Source organism: Enoplosus armatus, chromosome 7 (assembly GCF_043641665.1).
Source record: "Enoplosus armatus isolate fEnoArm2 chromosome 7, fEnoArm2.hap1, whole genome shotgun sequence".
NCBI lineage: Eukaryota > Metazoa > Chordata > Actinopteri > Centrarchiformes > Enoplosidae > Enoplosus > Enoplosus armatus.
The window spans coordinates 16,091,271-16,105,796 of record NC_092186.1 but is presented as its reverse complement, the minus strand read 5'-3'; the positions used below and the strand labels follow the sequence as shown (position 1 = coordinate 16,105,796).

At 38.8% G+C, this 14,526-nt stretch overlaps 1 protein-coding gene across 1 annotated transcript; it reads right to left on the bottom strand.

Annotated features, from left to right (window-relative positions):
- Positions 1-249: 249 nt before the first annotated feature.
- On the bottom strand, positions 250-12,100 carry vtg3 (vitellogenin 3, phosvitinless). The gene is made up of 27 exons (XM_070908913.1): positions 12,046-12,100; positions 11,418-11,438; positions 11,154-11,305; positions 10,258-10,509; positions 10,017-10,178; positions 9,784-9,932; positions 9,541-9,691; positions 9,062-9,219; positions 7,258-7,423; positions 7,024-7,149; positions 6,618-6,836; positions 5,936-6,153; positions 5,748-5,845; positions 5,540-5,664; positions 5,340-5,441; positions 5,133-5,252; positions 4,796-4,985; positions 4,607-4,694; positions 4,234-4,419; positions 3,595-3,733; positions 3,310-3,478; positions 2,385-2,494; positions 2,207-2,293; positions 1,644-1,850; positions 814-959; positions 482-620; positions 250-357 (listed from the first exon to the last, which is right to left on the bottom strand). Exons 1-27 carry the CDS (start codon positions 12,083-12,085, stop codon positions 250-252), a joined length of 3,828 nt encoding a protein of 1,275 aa, XP_070765014.1. The 5' UTR covers positions 12,086-12,100.
- Positions 12,101-14,526: the final 2,426 nt, after the last annotated feature.

Genomic DNA, 14,526 nt, shown 5'->3' with positions numbered 1-14,526 from the left:
GAGGCATCTGGCTCCCATCTGGGCTTTGTTGTCCTTCTGCAGCACAAAACATATTTTATGAAACGAGCTAAAACGACACAGCTCTTTGCTTGTTTTTGCTCATCTGCTTTGCATAGACGTCTGTCAAAACAATCCACTGCCACACACACACACACACAAGCTTACACACACAAACATACACAATATTCAAAAAGACACAGAAGATTTGTATGAACATTCAATTAAGCTTACTGTAATCAGACAGTGTTTTTATGTGCGTCCAAAGCTGTCTATTGTTGTGTTTCCGATGTCGTGTTGAAACTCCTGAAAACTGGAAGGTGGCAGTGGAACTGGGAAAGCCTGGCGGTAGACTGTGTACTAATGACAACACAGAAGAAATGACACATCCATGTAAACACAGCAGTCAAGATTAGTTATATAAAATGCAAGGATTTAGAAGTTTTGCATAAAAAATGTGAGTAGTGAATGTTGCCTCCAACACCTCTGGGAATTTAATCTTCACATCGACGCTGTCTGCTGAGGCGGCAACAACTGATGCAGAAACCTCCTGCTTGGCATTTCTCTCATGTTTCTGGGAGAAGCCGAGAAGGAAAGCCATGCCTGGGATGTAGCTATCAATTCTGGAAGAGGAAAAAAAGTGTCATAATCATAAACTGAAAATGTTTCCACCATGCTCTGTGAAGCAAAGTAAGCTGCTTCAAAATGTGAATCAAAGTCCTCTTCCACCTATCGTCTTCAGCTCACTCTCCTCTTCCTCCTCCTCACATTTTTCTTCCTTGATAGAAACTGCATCTTTATTCCACTGAGGCTCACCTTCTGCCCATCTCTGTCATGGTTTCTGGGATCTTGGTCCAGTGTACTTTGGCCTTGAGCGTCGGTTTGGAACCAGGCAGATGTGCAGTTGCACCTCTCAGTGACATTTCATAGGACTGACATTCAGCTCCCCATCTAATGTGTGCCTGGACCAAACACAAGAGATCAATCATGAAGCAAGTCTCTACAAACAAAACACTCTTTGGCCATGGTATGCAACATGCTACATAACAAAATACCTTAAACAGATTGTATGATTTTTAACATAGAAATTTAACCATCATACAGTGTATTTGAGCAGATTTATAGGACTGGATATCAAAACTGCCAAAATTCTCAAAACATTTTTGAGGCACAATTTTCTTTTCTGCCTATTTGACATTTTAAATTAAATAAAGGAATCAGACACTATTATTATTCCAGTCCTCAAACCTGCAATCACGGCCAACGGGGGTCAGCATTAGTCATGTGTTTGTCAGCATAAATGTACCAACATGTCAGGCAGTTAAGAGGAACCTTCACATATATAAAGTAGAGAAGTTGCACACATTATACATGTGAGATGTATGACGACTTTGGAGAAGGAGTGTATTTCTCCATGTCAAGAAAGATGGAAACAAAAATTGTTCAAGGTTTTTAAATGATAAAGCTAGCAATCATTGATCATTGCTGGATTAAGTCGTCTCAGAGAAATTGTTGATAGTAGCATAAGCTAACAACAGTATTATTGTAATATCTCTCAGCCTTTTAATCGCAGAATCAAACCATATTGTGCTAAAATCATCTCAGACCCAGATAAGAATAACAATTGCCCCTCCTGTGTTCCCTACCTTTGCCTCGGTGTGGGCATCCATATTGGTGTCAACGCACATCTTCCAGTTGGTGTCTTCTCCAACCTGGGACACAATCAATTGGGCGCTCTGAATGTTTGCCTCGGGCGTGTAGTAGATGGCCGCATCGTAACCCTCGGGCTTCTGGTTGCCACTCATGGCAAAGGCTTTGATATTGACTACAGCTTCAGGTGTTGAGTCCCAGGCCTGTTGAAAGGAACAGAAAACAGTCCACTAGACCGTAATGGATTTGTGTGCATCATGTCCAATATGTGGAGAGTATTGATCATCTTATCTGTCATGTGAGGACTCAATGGTCAATGGGGCTGGGGACTGTAAGAGTCAACAAGGCTGAAAACTGTATTTACTGTATATGTCAGATTGTTATTGACAATGAGCAGTCTTAATATGAATCACTTTCTTTTCATGGTGACCGTGGGATCCTGAATGATAATCACAGCTAAAACATCTTACATGATGACATTGCTCAGTACAAACTGTTTAATTTTTTTTAGCAGTGAACCATATTTTGTGTCACTCTCTGAGGAGCATGTTTAACATACTTCCATTATGCTGTCATGATGGCTGTGGTGAGAGCCTCTGACGCTTGAGGCTGAATCAGAGGACAGACGTACTTGCTGGGTGGCTTCCTGTAAACACAATTAAGCAACAGGAGAACGTGAATGGATACAACACCAGAGCAGGTGCAGAGATAATAACATTGCAAGGGTAGCCAAATACCTTGGAAAGCCTCCTCAGAGTCTCGAGCAGTTGGTGTGCGCTCATTGGATGTCTGCTCGGGCCGGCATTAACCTCAAAGTGGATTTTGTCAACAGCTTTGATTGCCTGGGCTAATAAAAGTGCACAGACTATGTTAGCAAAAAGGTAAGAAAGAAATGAATAAAGGCAGACACATTAATATAAACACCAGTATAATCTAATGCAAACCAATCTCTGCTTTGCCTGTCAAACCATTATTTTACTTTGATAATTATGCAAAACCAAAAAAAAAAGTGCATTCCAAGGTGTGTCAGTACACCGTGACATCACTGTTGGGCGTGGTTATCGGTGCATGCGATTTGAAACATTTAACCAGAGAAGTCAGCAACACACTGTTTGTCAGCCTGATGAAAGTTACTCCGAGGAATAAAAGCATCAGCATAACTTTGAGGTAGAACTAAACTCAAAAAGTTTTCCTGTTTTGTTGCAGCTTGGTGTCAGGTACAAATGTTAAAACCAAGAGGAATTCATACAGGCAATAACCCAAGCCAGCAAACCATCTTTAAGGCCTTGAATTGGCCGTTAAAAGCCAACAGTTCAATATTATGAGTTGAAGATATAGATATGAGTAATCATGTCAAAATTGCAAAATGCTGCAGCAGCTGCGATATCCATGGAGCAAAGACATATTATTTCCTTAACAAATGACTTGTCTGTAGGTCTGTGAGACTGGGTGGCAGGAGCAACAGTTGCAGCAAGGTTTGCAATAAAGTTTTCAGTTTCACTGAGTTTTGTGTCTCATGCAAGTTTAGCAGTGTGACTCCAGTTGTCTGTATTTGTTATAAATATTTGTTACATTCTTGAGGCCATATGTAAATTTGTGATGTTGTTTTGGATTGCACAGTACTGTATGGTGTTGGTGATGTGTTGGACTTGTTGTGCATACCTGGGGCTACTTTGAGTGCCACATGGGTGTATCCCAGGAAATAGTACAGAGGGTATTCCTCATGATAATAATCTCTCCTTAACTCAGATTCCACACAGAGACCGGCTCCATAAATGTTACTCTCGGCACACATTTTGGCTCTCGGGTGCCAGGTGTTTGGTCTCGGGATCTGTTGGATTGAAACAATCACAAAAATATTAATCTGCTTTCATTTCTGTAAATCTTGAATTTAAATCTTAAATCTTAAATCTTTCTTTAACAGTAATCTGAAGGTGTCGATTGTACCTGATATGACTCAGGCCTCACAACTGTGGGGCCTATGTGGACGACTTCATCATTGGAGTCAATAGCGTTGGGCATCATCGGAGTCATTTTAGCCAAAGCAAGCTCTTCAATGTTCCTGGAGACTGCGTACACGTTGGAGCTGTTGGTTGGAAAGGAAAATAAGAACTCTTAGACTTGGCATATTGGCTGCATTGTGGTTAGCATGTATAAAACTTAAAGCACAATTGTTTAACATAAACAGTATACATACTAGGTGTCGTAATCTCCAGATTTCAATTATTAGAGTCGTGATTTGATGCAGAATTGACTTTTGATTCAACATCAGTTCTTGAGTCAACAAATAGGTAACAGGCACTATTTCTAGGCTTTAACTCCAGTGTAGAGCATGACAAACCATTCAATTCATGTTTTCAGGCCACTGAGTTGCAATATGAAATATAGCTGGCAGTAAAGCTAGTTGGTCTTGATGTAGGTCAGTGTTTGACGCTGAACAGAACGTTTAGTTAACATAGCAAGGAGGAACCATAACGTTATTATTGATGTACAACAGTGGATTTTCGGATTTTGTGAATTCATTCAGTCTTGTAGAGGATACGAATCGTGATTCTTATGTGAATCCATTTTTCCCCTAAAACGTACCTGACTGAAAAGAGTTCAAACTCTTTCTTGCATGGAGGGATGTCGAGTTCAAACTTCTTTTCTCTGACATTGATCTTGGCAGCAAACTTCCACGGGATAGAAAGAGGCATTTTGCTCTTAAACTCAGAACCACACTGGAACAACTCTGTGTTGATCCCATAGAAAACCCAAAAATCCTTTGTGAAACTAAAAAAGGAAAAGTTTAATTCAGTAGTTGAAACTTCACAGTATGATTTTGAATAGTAAACAAAGGCAATTTGGCAATTATGATATGTAATATCTTCCTATTATATTTGCTTAACATGGTGGTAGTATATCTTCTTTGAATTAAATCAACTTATATATATAATATATATTATATATAATATTTCACCCAATAAAGCCATCAGTCTCCAGTGAAATTTCAGAAGTCAACAGTTGTCCAAGATGTTCAGTCATTGGTGGATTTACTGCAGCTTTAGCTTCATAAGAAAAAATGACAAGTAAAATAGATTTTTTAGTCATTAATAAATACTAATTTGATTTGTAAGGCAGTTGTATGCTGTATGATTTGACTCCTCACCATTAACAGTGATCCCATTGACGGATTCATAATATTTGCTAATCTCCAGTGGGAGACCCAGGGTGGTGGCTTGGAAGTAGCGAACCTCAAAGATTAAGAATGGCTTTGACTTATGCCATGATACTCCCCTCTGCAAATTCTCAATCGCAGCCCATACAGGGCTTTCTTTCCCTGCAGAAGGACTGACAGCCTGCCAGTAGGATCAGAGGAGAACAGCATGTACTATAACAGGCTTTGTACACTGCATGAAAATATGGCCCTTTTTGTTGACTGAACTGGCGTAGACATAAAAGGATTATTCTTTATGCAGGTTTTTTTTGTTCAATTATTCTCTCACCCTGATGATGTTCTCAATGAACTCTTTCTTAATATCAGCAAAGAACCACTCTTGTCCAGAGGCGCGTGTATAGGCAGAAATTATAGGCTTATCATTGGGCAGAATTTCCCAGTTTTGAAGCTGAAAATGACACAGCACAATAGTCACCCAAACAAATAAACTGACACATCATAGTACAGTTACAATACTGCCTCAAAGTCTACTCACCACATCGAAAATAGCCTGAAAGTCACTTAAACTAAGATTTCCTGTAAATCTGGGGATGCTGGTGCCAAGCAGCTCCTTAATTCCATCGGCATGGATACCCAACTTTAACACAAAAAAGACAAGAAGATGATTACTATTCATTATTGAGAAGACGCATTCATCTTCAATGAAAGTTTCAATGCTAATGTTTCACGCTGTACCTCCAGTAGCTGCAGAATTCTACCAATGAAATAAAATTTTCCTTTCATCATGATTTCAGTGGGAAAGATGTTCGTTGCACTTTTCAGCATGAAGACTTCTGCGGCTGTACCAATTAGGAAATCATCTATATTGGGAAAACAGCAAATTGTCATATAGCGGTGTCAGAGAAATTCAAGAGAGAATGTAGGACTTTGTATTTGAGCATACCATTAAACCAGTCCATGCGCATTGCTTTGCTGTAGTGATAGCTGAGCCGACCAAACTTAGGGGCCAGGATTTTCACGGCTACATTGCAGGCAGTTGAGCTATTGTAGAGAACGAAAAAGTTTAAAGCTGGAAATTATATGAAGTAAACAACAATAAACAGCACCCAACTGATGCATTGTTTTGCTCACAGGAAGTGATTGTTTGGAGTAGTGGATCTGGCAAAGCTCCTCAAGTAGGAGTATGCAAAACTAACAACATGGAGGTCTTTTTCCTCGTGTAGATGTGCCGTTACTGTGGACACCAGAGCCATTGGTGGCTTGGTGTCAAACAGGATCATAAAGGCCAGCATGCGTATCTCGGTGGGAAGGTTCTTCTGCAGGAACAGGCTCATGGTGTTGTCCTGAACCTGAAAACACAAGTATGATGATAAGACCGCACATTCAACCACCTGCTGCTCAGGACATTTCTCTTCTGTTCCAACACAATCTCTGTTATTTTGTCTGAACTGACGGCGAACTTTGAAAGGCAGATTACAGTAAATGTTGTAGACGTAAATATACCTCCACAATATAAAGATAACATTACAATAGCATAAATCAGACCTGCCATTTTCACATGATTGTTGAAAATGATTCTTGCCTGCCACAATGAAGACAATTATGATATGGTTTCCAGGATTAGAATAGTCCACTGTTTTGTGTGAATGTGTTGGCCTTATCAAAAAATGTAACTTTCAACTTGACTATGGAACACAGAGTATGAAATCACCAAAAACATGCTTTATATAAAAACCTACAATACAGCTGTGATAAGTGAGCACCTAAAAAGTCTTCTTTTATTCCTGCATGTACTATATAGTGGTGTTCTTACACTGTGAGGGTCTCTGGCAGCTATGAGTCTCATAGACTGCACAGCAGCACTCAGCACACGAGGCGGCAGATTCACAGGGGTGGCAGCAACTCCGGGGAGGAAGCGCATGATGGTTTTAATGCTGCCTGGATGACCTGCGTTCCCCAGAGCTTTCAGAGCGATGACCATGTCTGCCTCATTGCCATTCCTCAGACTTTCCGTGGCCATGTCCAGCAGCGGCTAGTACAGATGTTAAACAAATATGCAGTCAGCTTTTACAAGTGGTTTTTACATGTAATTATAGATACATATACTTATAATTTTACATACAGATAATTTATTCACTTTAGGTCTCACCACCTACCTAATGAACTGTGATGTGTTTCTATTTATTAAAGGAATGTGATTTATTTCTGCATTTGATTACCTGAACAGCAGTTACTGGACAAGGTGTATAATAGGCGCAGTGCTTGTACACCAGAGAGCCGTAGGTAAGCACCACAGTATGCCACAAATAGATATTGGATTTACTAAAGGGCATGTTCAGGAACATCTGTGAAAGAGAGACAGAGGCATTTTGACATGATCTTGTTTTGTAGAAAGTTTGCATGGTATCATCTCTCATATGCAAATATTTTCTCCGTCCTCAGAATTAACTCACTTTAGACATCTCAACCAGCTCAGGAATCGCCTGCAGATGGTTAATCGCCAGCACAACAGTTTCCAGAGCCTCAGCCGCAGACACATCTCCAGCCTGGAATCTGTTTTCCAGGAACTTCAGTATTCTGGCGTCGCTGACCTCAACAATCATGTCCAAAAACCAACGTCTAATAAGTGAAAGAAGAGAAAATGGATAAATCTGGCTGTGTTTAAGATAAGGATTATCCTCCAGATAAATCAAGAGAACAAAATTAAAACATAAAAGTGTAAAGGACAAGTTCAGGTCTCACGATTAATTGCACTTTCCCAGGATGAAATACAAGGTGTCAGTGCCTTAATCTTAATGAGCAAGGAAAGCAGTCTTTCAGTCGTCACATTTCTGTCATCACGCCTCACATGATAATAAATCACTCATCAATGGTAATGTGCCAGACTAAATCCTTCCTGAACTAAGAGGGAGGATACTCTTCAATTAGCTATTCAGTTGAGTGGATCAGTATCAGATTTGAGAGATGGCCTTGGACTATTTTGTTCACCATCTTATGATACTATAATGAAAAGCTTGGTTAAAGGATATCTGTGAATGATTTCCTCTTTCAAAGACATGTTGAATAAATGTACTAATAACTTTGGAATTAATAACTTTCTGGGTTCTGGGCTTGAATTTTTTTTTATCTCAAGATCACTAGTTAATTACTTGGGTTGATTATCGCGTTATCTTGAGATGACAAAGCTTTTTTTCTCATGTAAACAGGTTGATTATCACGTTTTCTCGAGATAATGAAATAATTAATTTCTGATCTCGAGATAACAACATTATAAACTATTTTGCAAACACAGCAGTTCTCAACTGAAGCAACTAAAACAATTTGGCCAAGATTAGTAAAAGATCGCGTTTGAGGCAACACTTACACACCTGTGCACCACCTGACCTCTACAACCTTCACAATACTTCCTGAACGGAAAATTGCAGTTCAACATTGCTCACTTTGTATAATCTAATCTTGGTAGATTACATTTTCCTCAAAGCATGAATAGTTGCATATGAATGTAATCCGTAGGATATTTAAGACAAGGCAGTCAGTTTTAAGGCCCCTGCTAATGTGCCTTTTTTTTAAAAATGTAGTCCACATATCTGAATATCTAAAAATGTGGCTTTTCATATATTTCTACAATCTCCTTTTGATATATGAAATGTATGTTAAATTCTTAATATTTCAAAGAATATATTGAAGCCCCATTTTCTTTCTGTTTTTGGACAGAAAATGAGCAGTGGTGGTATTTAGAAGTATTTAGATCTTTTGTAAAAGTACCACACTGTAAAAATGCTCTGTTACAAGTAAAAGTCCTGCATTCAAGAGTTTACTTAAGTACAAGTACAAAAGTATTGGTGACAACAAGTGTCAAAAGTAAAAGTACTTATTAGGCACCAGAATGGCCCCTTTCATTTCAGTGGTGTCATATCATGTGCTGTATTATGCCATTATTATTATTACTGTAGCATTATTATTAATGTTGTAGCTGGTTGAGGTGGAGCCAGTTTTAACTACCATACTTACCAACTCATTATAGGTTTTCTGTGCACAATTTTAATCTGAAAAAAAAGATTAGTGACTAAATCTGTCAGATAAATGTAGAGGAGTAAAAAGTACAATATTTCCCTGTGAAATGTGGAAAGTATAAAGTAGCTTCAAAGTACATCAAAATTGTACTTAATTACAGAATTTGAGTAAATGTACATTTCCACCACTGAAAATGAGAAGGGGTTCCATAATTGAAACACTGTGTGATAACCAAGTACTCACCTGTGCTCTACATTTCCTGCAAATTGCTTCCACATAACTTCTAATCCCTCGTAAGGCATCACTCGCAGGAGCTGATACAGCTTTATAGTGTCCTCAGTTGTTGCACTATCAATCTGATATTTATTAGCTTCAGCCAGATGCTTGATCAGCTCGATTGCCTGTAAAGAGAAACAGAGAGTACAGCTTTTGATTAGGTCGTCAGCGTACAAGATTATTGGATTTCTTTAGATTTAGTCCACAATGTAAGAGATAGTAAATGCTTTTCATTTCAGCTGATTTTAGAAAAGGAAAATCATTTTGTCATCATCATGTTTTTTTCTTGATTGTGAGGAATATAATTGATTTCATTTAATATTTTCCTGCTATTTCTATATTTATTTTAATGCAACTTAGTGTATCTTTTACAGTGCTTCCTGCTCCTTTCTGGAAAGATTTTTCAAAAATATGAAGTTTATATAGCAGCAGTATATCATTATTACCTTTGGCAGCGGGTCCTCCAGGTTCTGCATCATAATGGGGACATTAGCCTCTGCATTGACAAACTTATAAACAAGGTTGCCCTTGCTTTCCATTGGCCCATACGTGATGGCTCTAGCTGTGTCACTCACACCGAGCAGCACCATTTCCTTCCTGCAGGAGAGGTTATTTAAAGCAACCGATTTGTATTGCAGACAAGCACTGTGGATGAGCAGGCGTAATGTGCAGATATTTTCTTGTCTTACGTCGCTTGCATCTTGAAACTGCCGCCCTTCACATTGAAGGGACTGAAGTGCTGTCGCTCCAGGCCGTGAGCCCTGGTAATGAGACCTCCCTCTGCTGTTGGTTTGACTGTGTAAACATACCTCACTGTTGACACGACAGATTCCCCTCTCTAGACAAATAAAAATAGCACTGAGTTTGGTCTGTTTCATTTATAATTGTGGAATCAGATGCATCTGCAGTGAGATAAACAGACCTGTTTGGAGACTTTATCGAGCACAGCAGTAGCCATTCCCCTGTAGATTGCTGCTTTCTCCCTGCAGTCACTGACATCCACAACCTGAGTGATGGTCATGTCCTTTGTTTCCACGTTTTCCTCAGTAGCATAGTTACTCTGACACTTGCCATGGATGCCAACCTACAAACAAAGTTAAACTTTCTTTAATCTTTTACTGAAGACGGTGCAGAGAGAAGTTTATTTGTCAGCAGCGTCTTACCTCTTCAAGCTCATAGATCCTCTGTGTGGTCTTGACAGTGACTTGGAAGAAACCCAGTATCCCTCTCACAATGTTGACAACAGTGTCAGAAACCTCAGCAGAGGCGCGGATGTCACCAACGTGTCCACCGGCGTAGTCAAACATGAAGGGTTTGATGAGCTGGGCAGCAATACGCTGGGTGAGCTTTGGGGAGGCATTAAAGCCGTCTTTTCCCGGGAAGCCATTGAACTCCTCGAAGGTCAAATCTGAAACCTGTGAACCAGAGATGGAAATAAGCAGTTTTATTGCTCATGTACCACATTTTAAGAGTATTTGTAGAGAGTCCACATGAAAACACTTTCATTTTCTGCTCAGATTCATGTCAGATGAAACACCGGTGAAATGTATAACAACGACAGAAGTGGACACAAACTGGCATTTGGCTGCACTATTTTACTAAATTGTTTAAGCTTACTTAACTATAATTAGAATATTTCCAACAGGGTTTGAACGCAGCATCTGTTCATGACTGAAAGATGGCAAAAAGGTACAGGAAGATGACTGTTTGTGCATTATAGAAGATAGACACACACACTGCAACTGTTGACATGCAAACATTTGTAACAAACAATCTCTGAACTGAAGAATCTCAAAAGTTTCAACTCATTAGGTAGTTTACACACATCTACAACCTTTCAACAGATGTTTATTAAATTGACCTCCAAATAATTTATGAGACATGAATAAATGATAAATGACAAATGATGCACCACTGCTACTTTACTTGATTTATGACTCAGACATGACATTAAATGATTAACCACCAGTCATTGTTCATAGTGTGCTACTCAGTTACAGTATTTCTAATATATTTAAACAACATATTTTGCAGAAGTTTGCAATACCCTCTATTTTACCTGAAGGACGAATGTTTGTGCAGACACACCGATGATCTTGGCCTTGCACGTCATTCTTACGCCAGACTCCGCAAGGTTTGGCATGCCGAGGCCAAAATTCACCTCTCCCTCATATTTGTACTCGTAGGTTTTCTTGGGGTCCAGGCCGAGCTCTGGAATATGTTTCCACAATGAAATGTCATGTCACTTGTTCTTTATGGAAAGTGTTTGAAAAAGGTAAAAAGAAAAAGGTTTTCTTTTATGATGATGATAAAAAAGACTCACCATAATGGACACTTTGACATGCTAAAAGAAAATAAGTCAAACATAGTGTCAGCATTAAAACGTTTGTGAGCAAATCAGCAGATTTCTGTTTTGATTCGATTTATTTGTGATCTACAAAACACTCTAATCCAAGGGACAACATGTTAAAGGAAAAAGACATATTTCCATGAGCCCAAAACATGTAATAAAAAAATAAACAGTAGAATCTTAAAAAACTAAATAAACAACAGTGTAAACTAAACAAACATCCACATGAATATATCTAAATACAACAAAAATCTGATTGATAGCTGAAGTGAAATTCACATTACTCCATGAATGACACCTGACTCACCTCTAAAAGTCACTCTTGTTTTTTTATTCATGCCCAAATGACTTATGCTGATTATTCATGATTGATCAACTGCAAATAGATTAATATCTTAACTTTCTTAATATCCTTTTTTTTTTCTGATGAATGGTGGAATGAATTAAAATTGCAAATATGGGAAAAAAAAAAGAAATCAAAATAATTGAATCAACCTCAGGATTATGAGTCGTTTGCAAACTGAATTTAAAGAATTACGAGGCTGGACTGTGATATCATTCTTACAAGTAAAATAATGTGAATGAATAAATGAGAACTTACAGGCCAGGGCCACAAGGCAGCAGAGGAGGAGCCCCCGCATGGTGAAACGGAGGAGTGGGAGCTGATGTTTCAGATTGGTCCTTTATATACCAGCGTGGGTTTTGACTGCAGGGGGATCTGGCTGCATTGAGCCTTGTGAGCAGGGCAGAGGTCTGGTTTAAACAACTCACTGATTTAAAGTAAACACATGCTGTCTGCACCAGAGCCATGTTGATCTGTGACATTGTCAGAGTGACATTAATATGTGCAAGATAACCGTCTCAACTATCTATAATAAAAGAGCGGCTGTGACAGTTGTGTAAAATTAAAAACAAACAGCTGTGGCCTATTACTTATTGATGTGCATAAAAAAAAGGATTATATCACTTGTATCTGTGAGTCAAGGCAGGAATTTGTGTCGTGCTTTTTCTTGCATAAACACAGAACTCAAAACATGGCTTGTTTTGAGTATTAAATAATATCAAAGTTAAAACCTTGTTTTTAATCACTCAGAAAATTATGTAAACAAGTTTTTCCACAGCTGAATGAAGAGATAAACCCAGTGGGATCCACGTCTATTCCCTCGGTGAAGCCCACGTGGCATGAAGGAAGAGAAGATGCAGGCTGGTTTACTTCTTTAATATCAGTGCAACTCCTGGTCTTAAAATGTGTACGCTGTCCCCTGGCATCACAAAGCTCTCCTCTTGGATACAACAGAGTCAAACAGTGTGATGAATTGCTGCTCTTCATGCCAAATTTTAAAATCTGGCTGAGCCTAAAGGGCTCCACAAACAGCCCTTTTTGAATGTGCAGTTTGAGGGTGATGACATCAAGCAGCAATCAGCCTAAGAGTCTATTCTTGCTGTCTTTTAGGGTTACGTTCAGATTGCACAACACAGGGGTCCGTTGTGTAATCGCACTTATGTCGCTATGGGTCTCTCAATCAAAACAATAACAAAAGACATAGATTGATGGTGTCGTGAAGTAGCGCGGGATGATGGAAGTTGTTGTCGTCATTATCAAACAACCACCATTGCCGATGAAAATCTATCTGACATGATTCAGGCAGAAATCATGTTCAGGGACGAGGAAATGTACTAAAGTTTTATTCACAATACGTTTATTCACATTATGTCATTTCATTCTAATGAGATAGCTGCAAGTATCGTTCGCTAACATAACGATAACTTGCTAACTTACCATTAGATGAATACTACGCCTGAGGACCTCAAACTTTGCAAAGGTTCATAAGAGATTAAAGGGTCTAAAATATAATCAGGAGCCAGGTCATGAAGGTAACTTGAAGGTCATCAAAAGAATCTTAAAATCAAATCTAGAACAAACAGGGAGCTAATATAAAGAGGCCAAAACAGGTGTGATGTGATCGTACCTCTTGGTTCTGGTTAAAAGCCTATATGTCATATTTTACCTATAAGGATTCTTTCAGCCATCATACCTCTTTCAGGTCCAGGCCTCAATTCACTTCATTTCAACATTAGCCAGTAGAGGGCTCTAGCGTCACATTTTTGTTCTAAAATTGGATCAAGGAGCTTGGATGGTTTTGAATATTAAAAGACAAGCAAAGAGGAAAAAGAGCATTAAGAACACCTTTGAAGGTTAGTTGGCTTTAGTTATGTCATGATCTGAGTTTTAGTAACACCTTTGTAAGCCAAACCTGATACTTATATATAGTAAATTCTGGATTTCCCTCCGCTTTTTACAGTACTGAGACGGGATGAAACTAATTTTGTGCCACTACAAGAAGTCAAGGTCTAGCAGGGCTGTTTTTTCAGACTTGTAAATCTGGTTGGGTTTAAGTCAAAACAAGTCAACATTAAACAAAGTACACCAAACTGAGAACAAAAAAGAAAAAAGAAACAAAAAACAGTGCACACATCTTTGTCTGTTGTCGTGGGCTATTTGTTAATGTTTCTCACTGACCAACAGAGATGTAGACCAACAGCATCTGCAAGGACTCTATTAAACACTTAAGCATCCAACACATTATTGCCCAGAATTTAGACAAAATCAGTGCATACATAACATACCTGTGCATGTGTCAAAGGCAAACCAATCTTTAGACAACCAAGAAAAAAGTAAGAGGGTTAGTCAGTGAAGACTTGAGAGTCGGTGCAAAGATACAGTAGCACATGAGTACATATACAGTACATACTGCTGTCTTTCTAGTTCGAGACACCTAGTTCTAGACTGAGGGCTTTTTGGTTGAAGTCCTCGTAAAAAATCATTGGTTGTTGTACTGTAGATTTTCTTGATTTAATTGTCTGGGATTCAGACACGATTCAAGTCACGATGTAAGCAAATTTACTGACAGTACCAAATGAGGTTTTTTTAGTCCAGCCCTAGGCAGACGCTATGAGACAGCTTGTCTCACTTAAGGCAGGAATACTTTTCAGGTTCAACCACAATATTTACTTGTTTGTGTAAAAAGATATACAAAGAGGAACATTTCTCTGATCAGGCAGACAAATATAATAAATGGAG

What these genes read in the sequence shown, in the direction of transcription:
- vtg3 (XM_070908913.1), bottom strand. Translation starts at nt 12,085, where the DNA reads ATGCGGGGGCTCCTCCTCTGCTGCCTTGTGGCCCTGGCCT. An exon ending in ATGTCAAAGTGTCCATTATG is followed by an intron (nt 11,306 to 11,417) that starts GTGAGTCTTTTT and finishes AACATATTCCAG; the next exon opens with AGCTCGGCCTGGACCCCAAG. An exon ending in ATGCCCACACCGAGGCAAAG is followed by an intron (nt 960 to 1,643) that starts GTAGGGAACACA and finishes TGTTTGGTCCAG; the next exon opens with GCACACATTAGATGGGGAGC.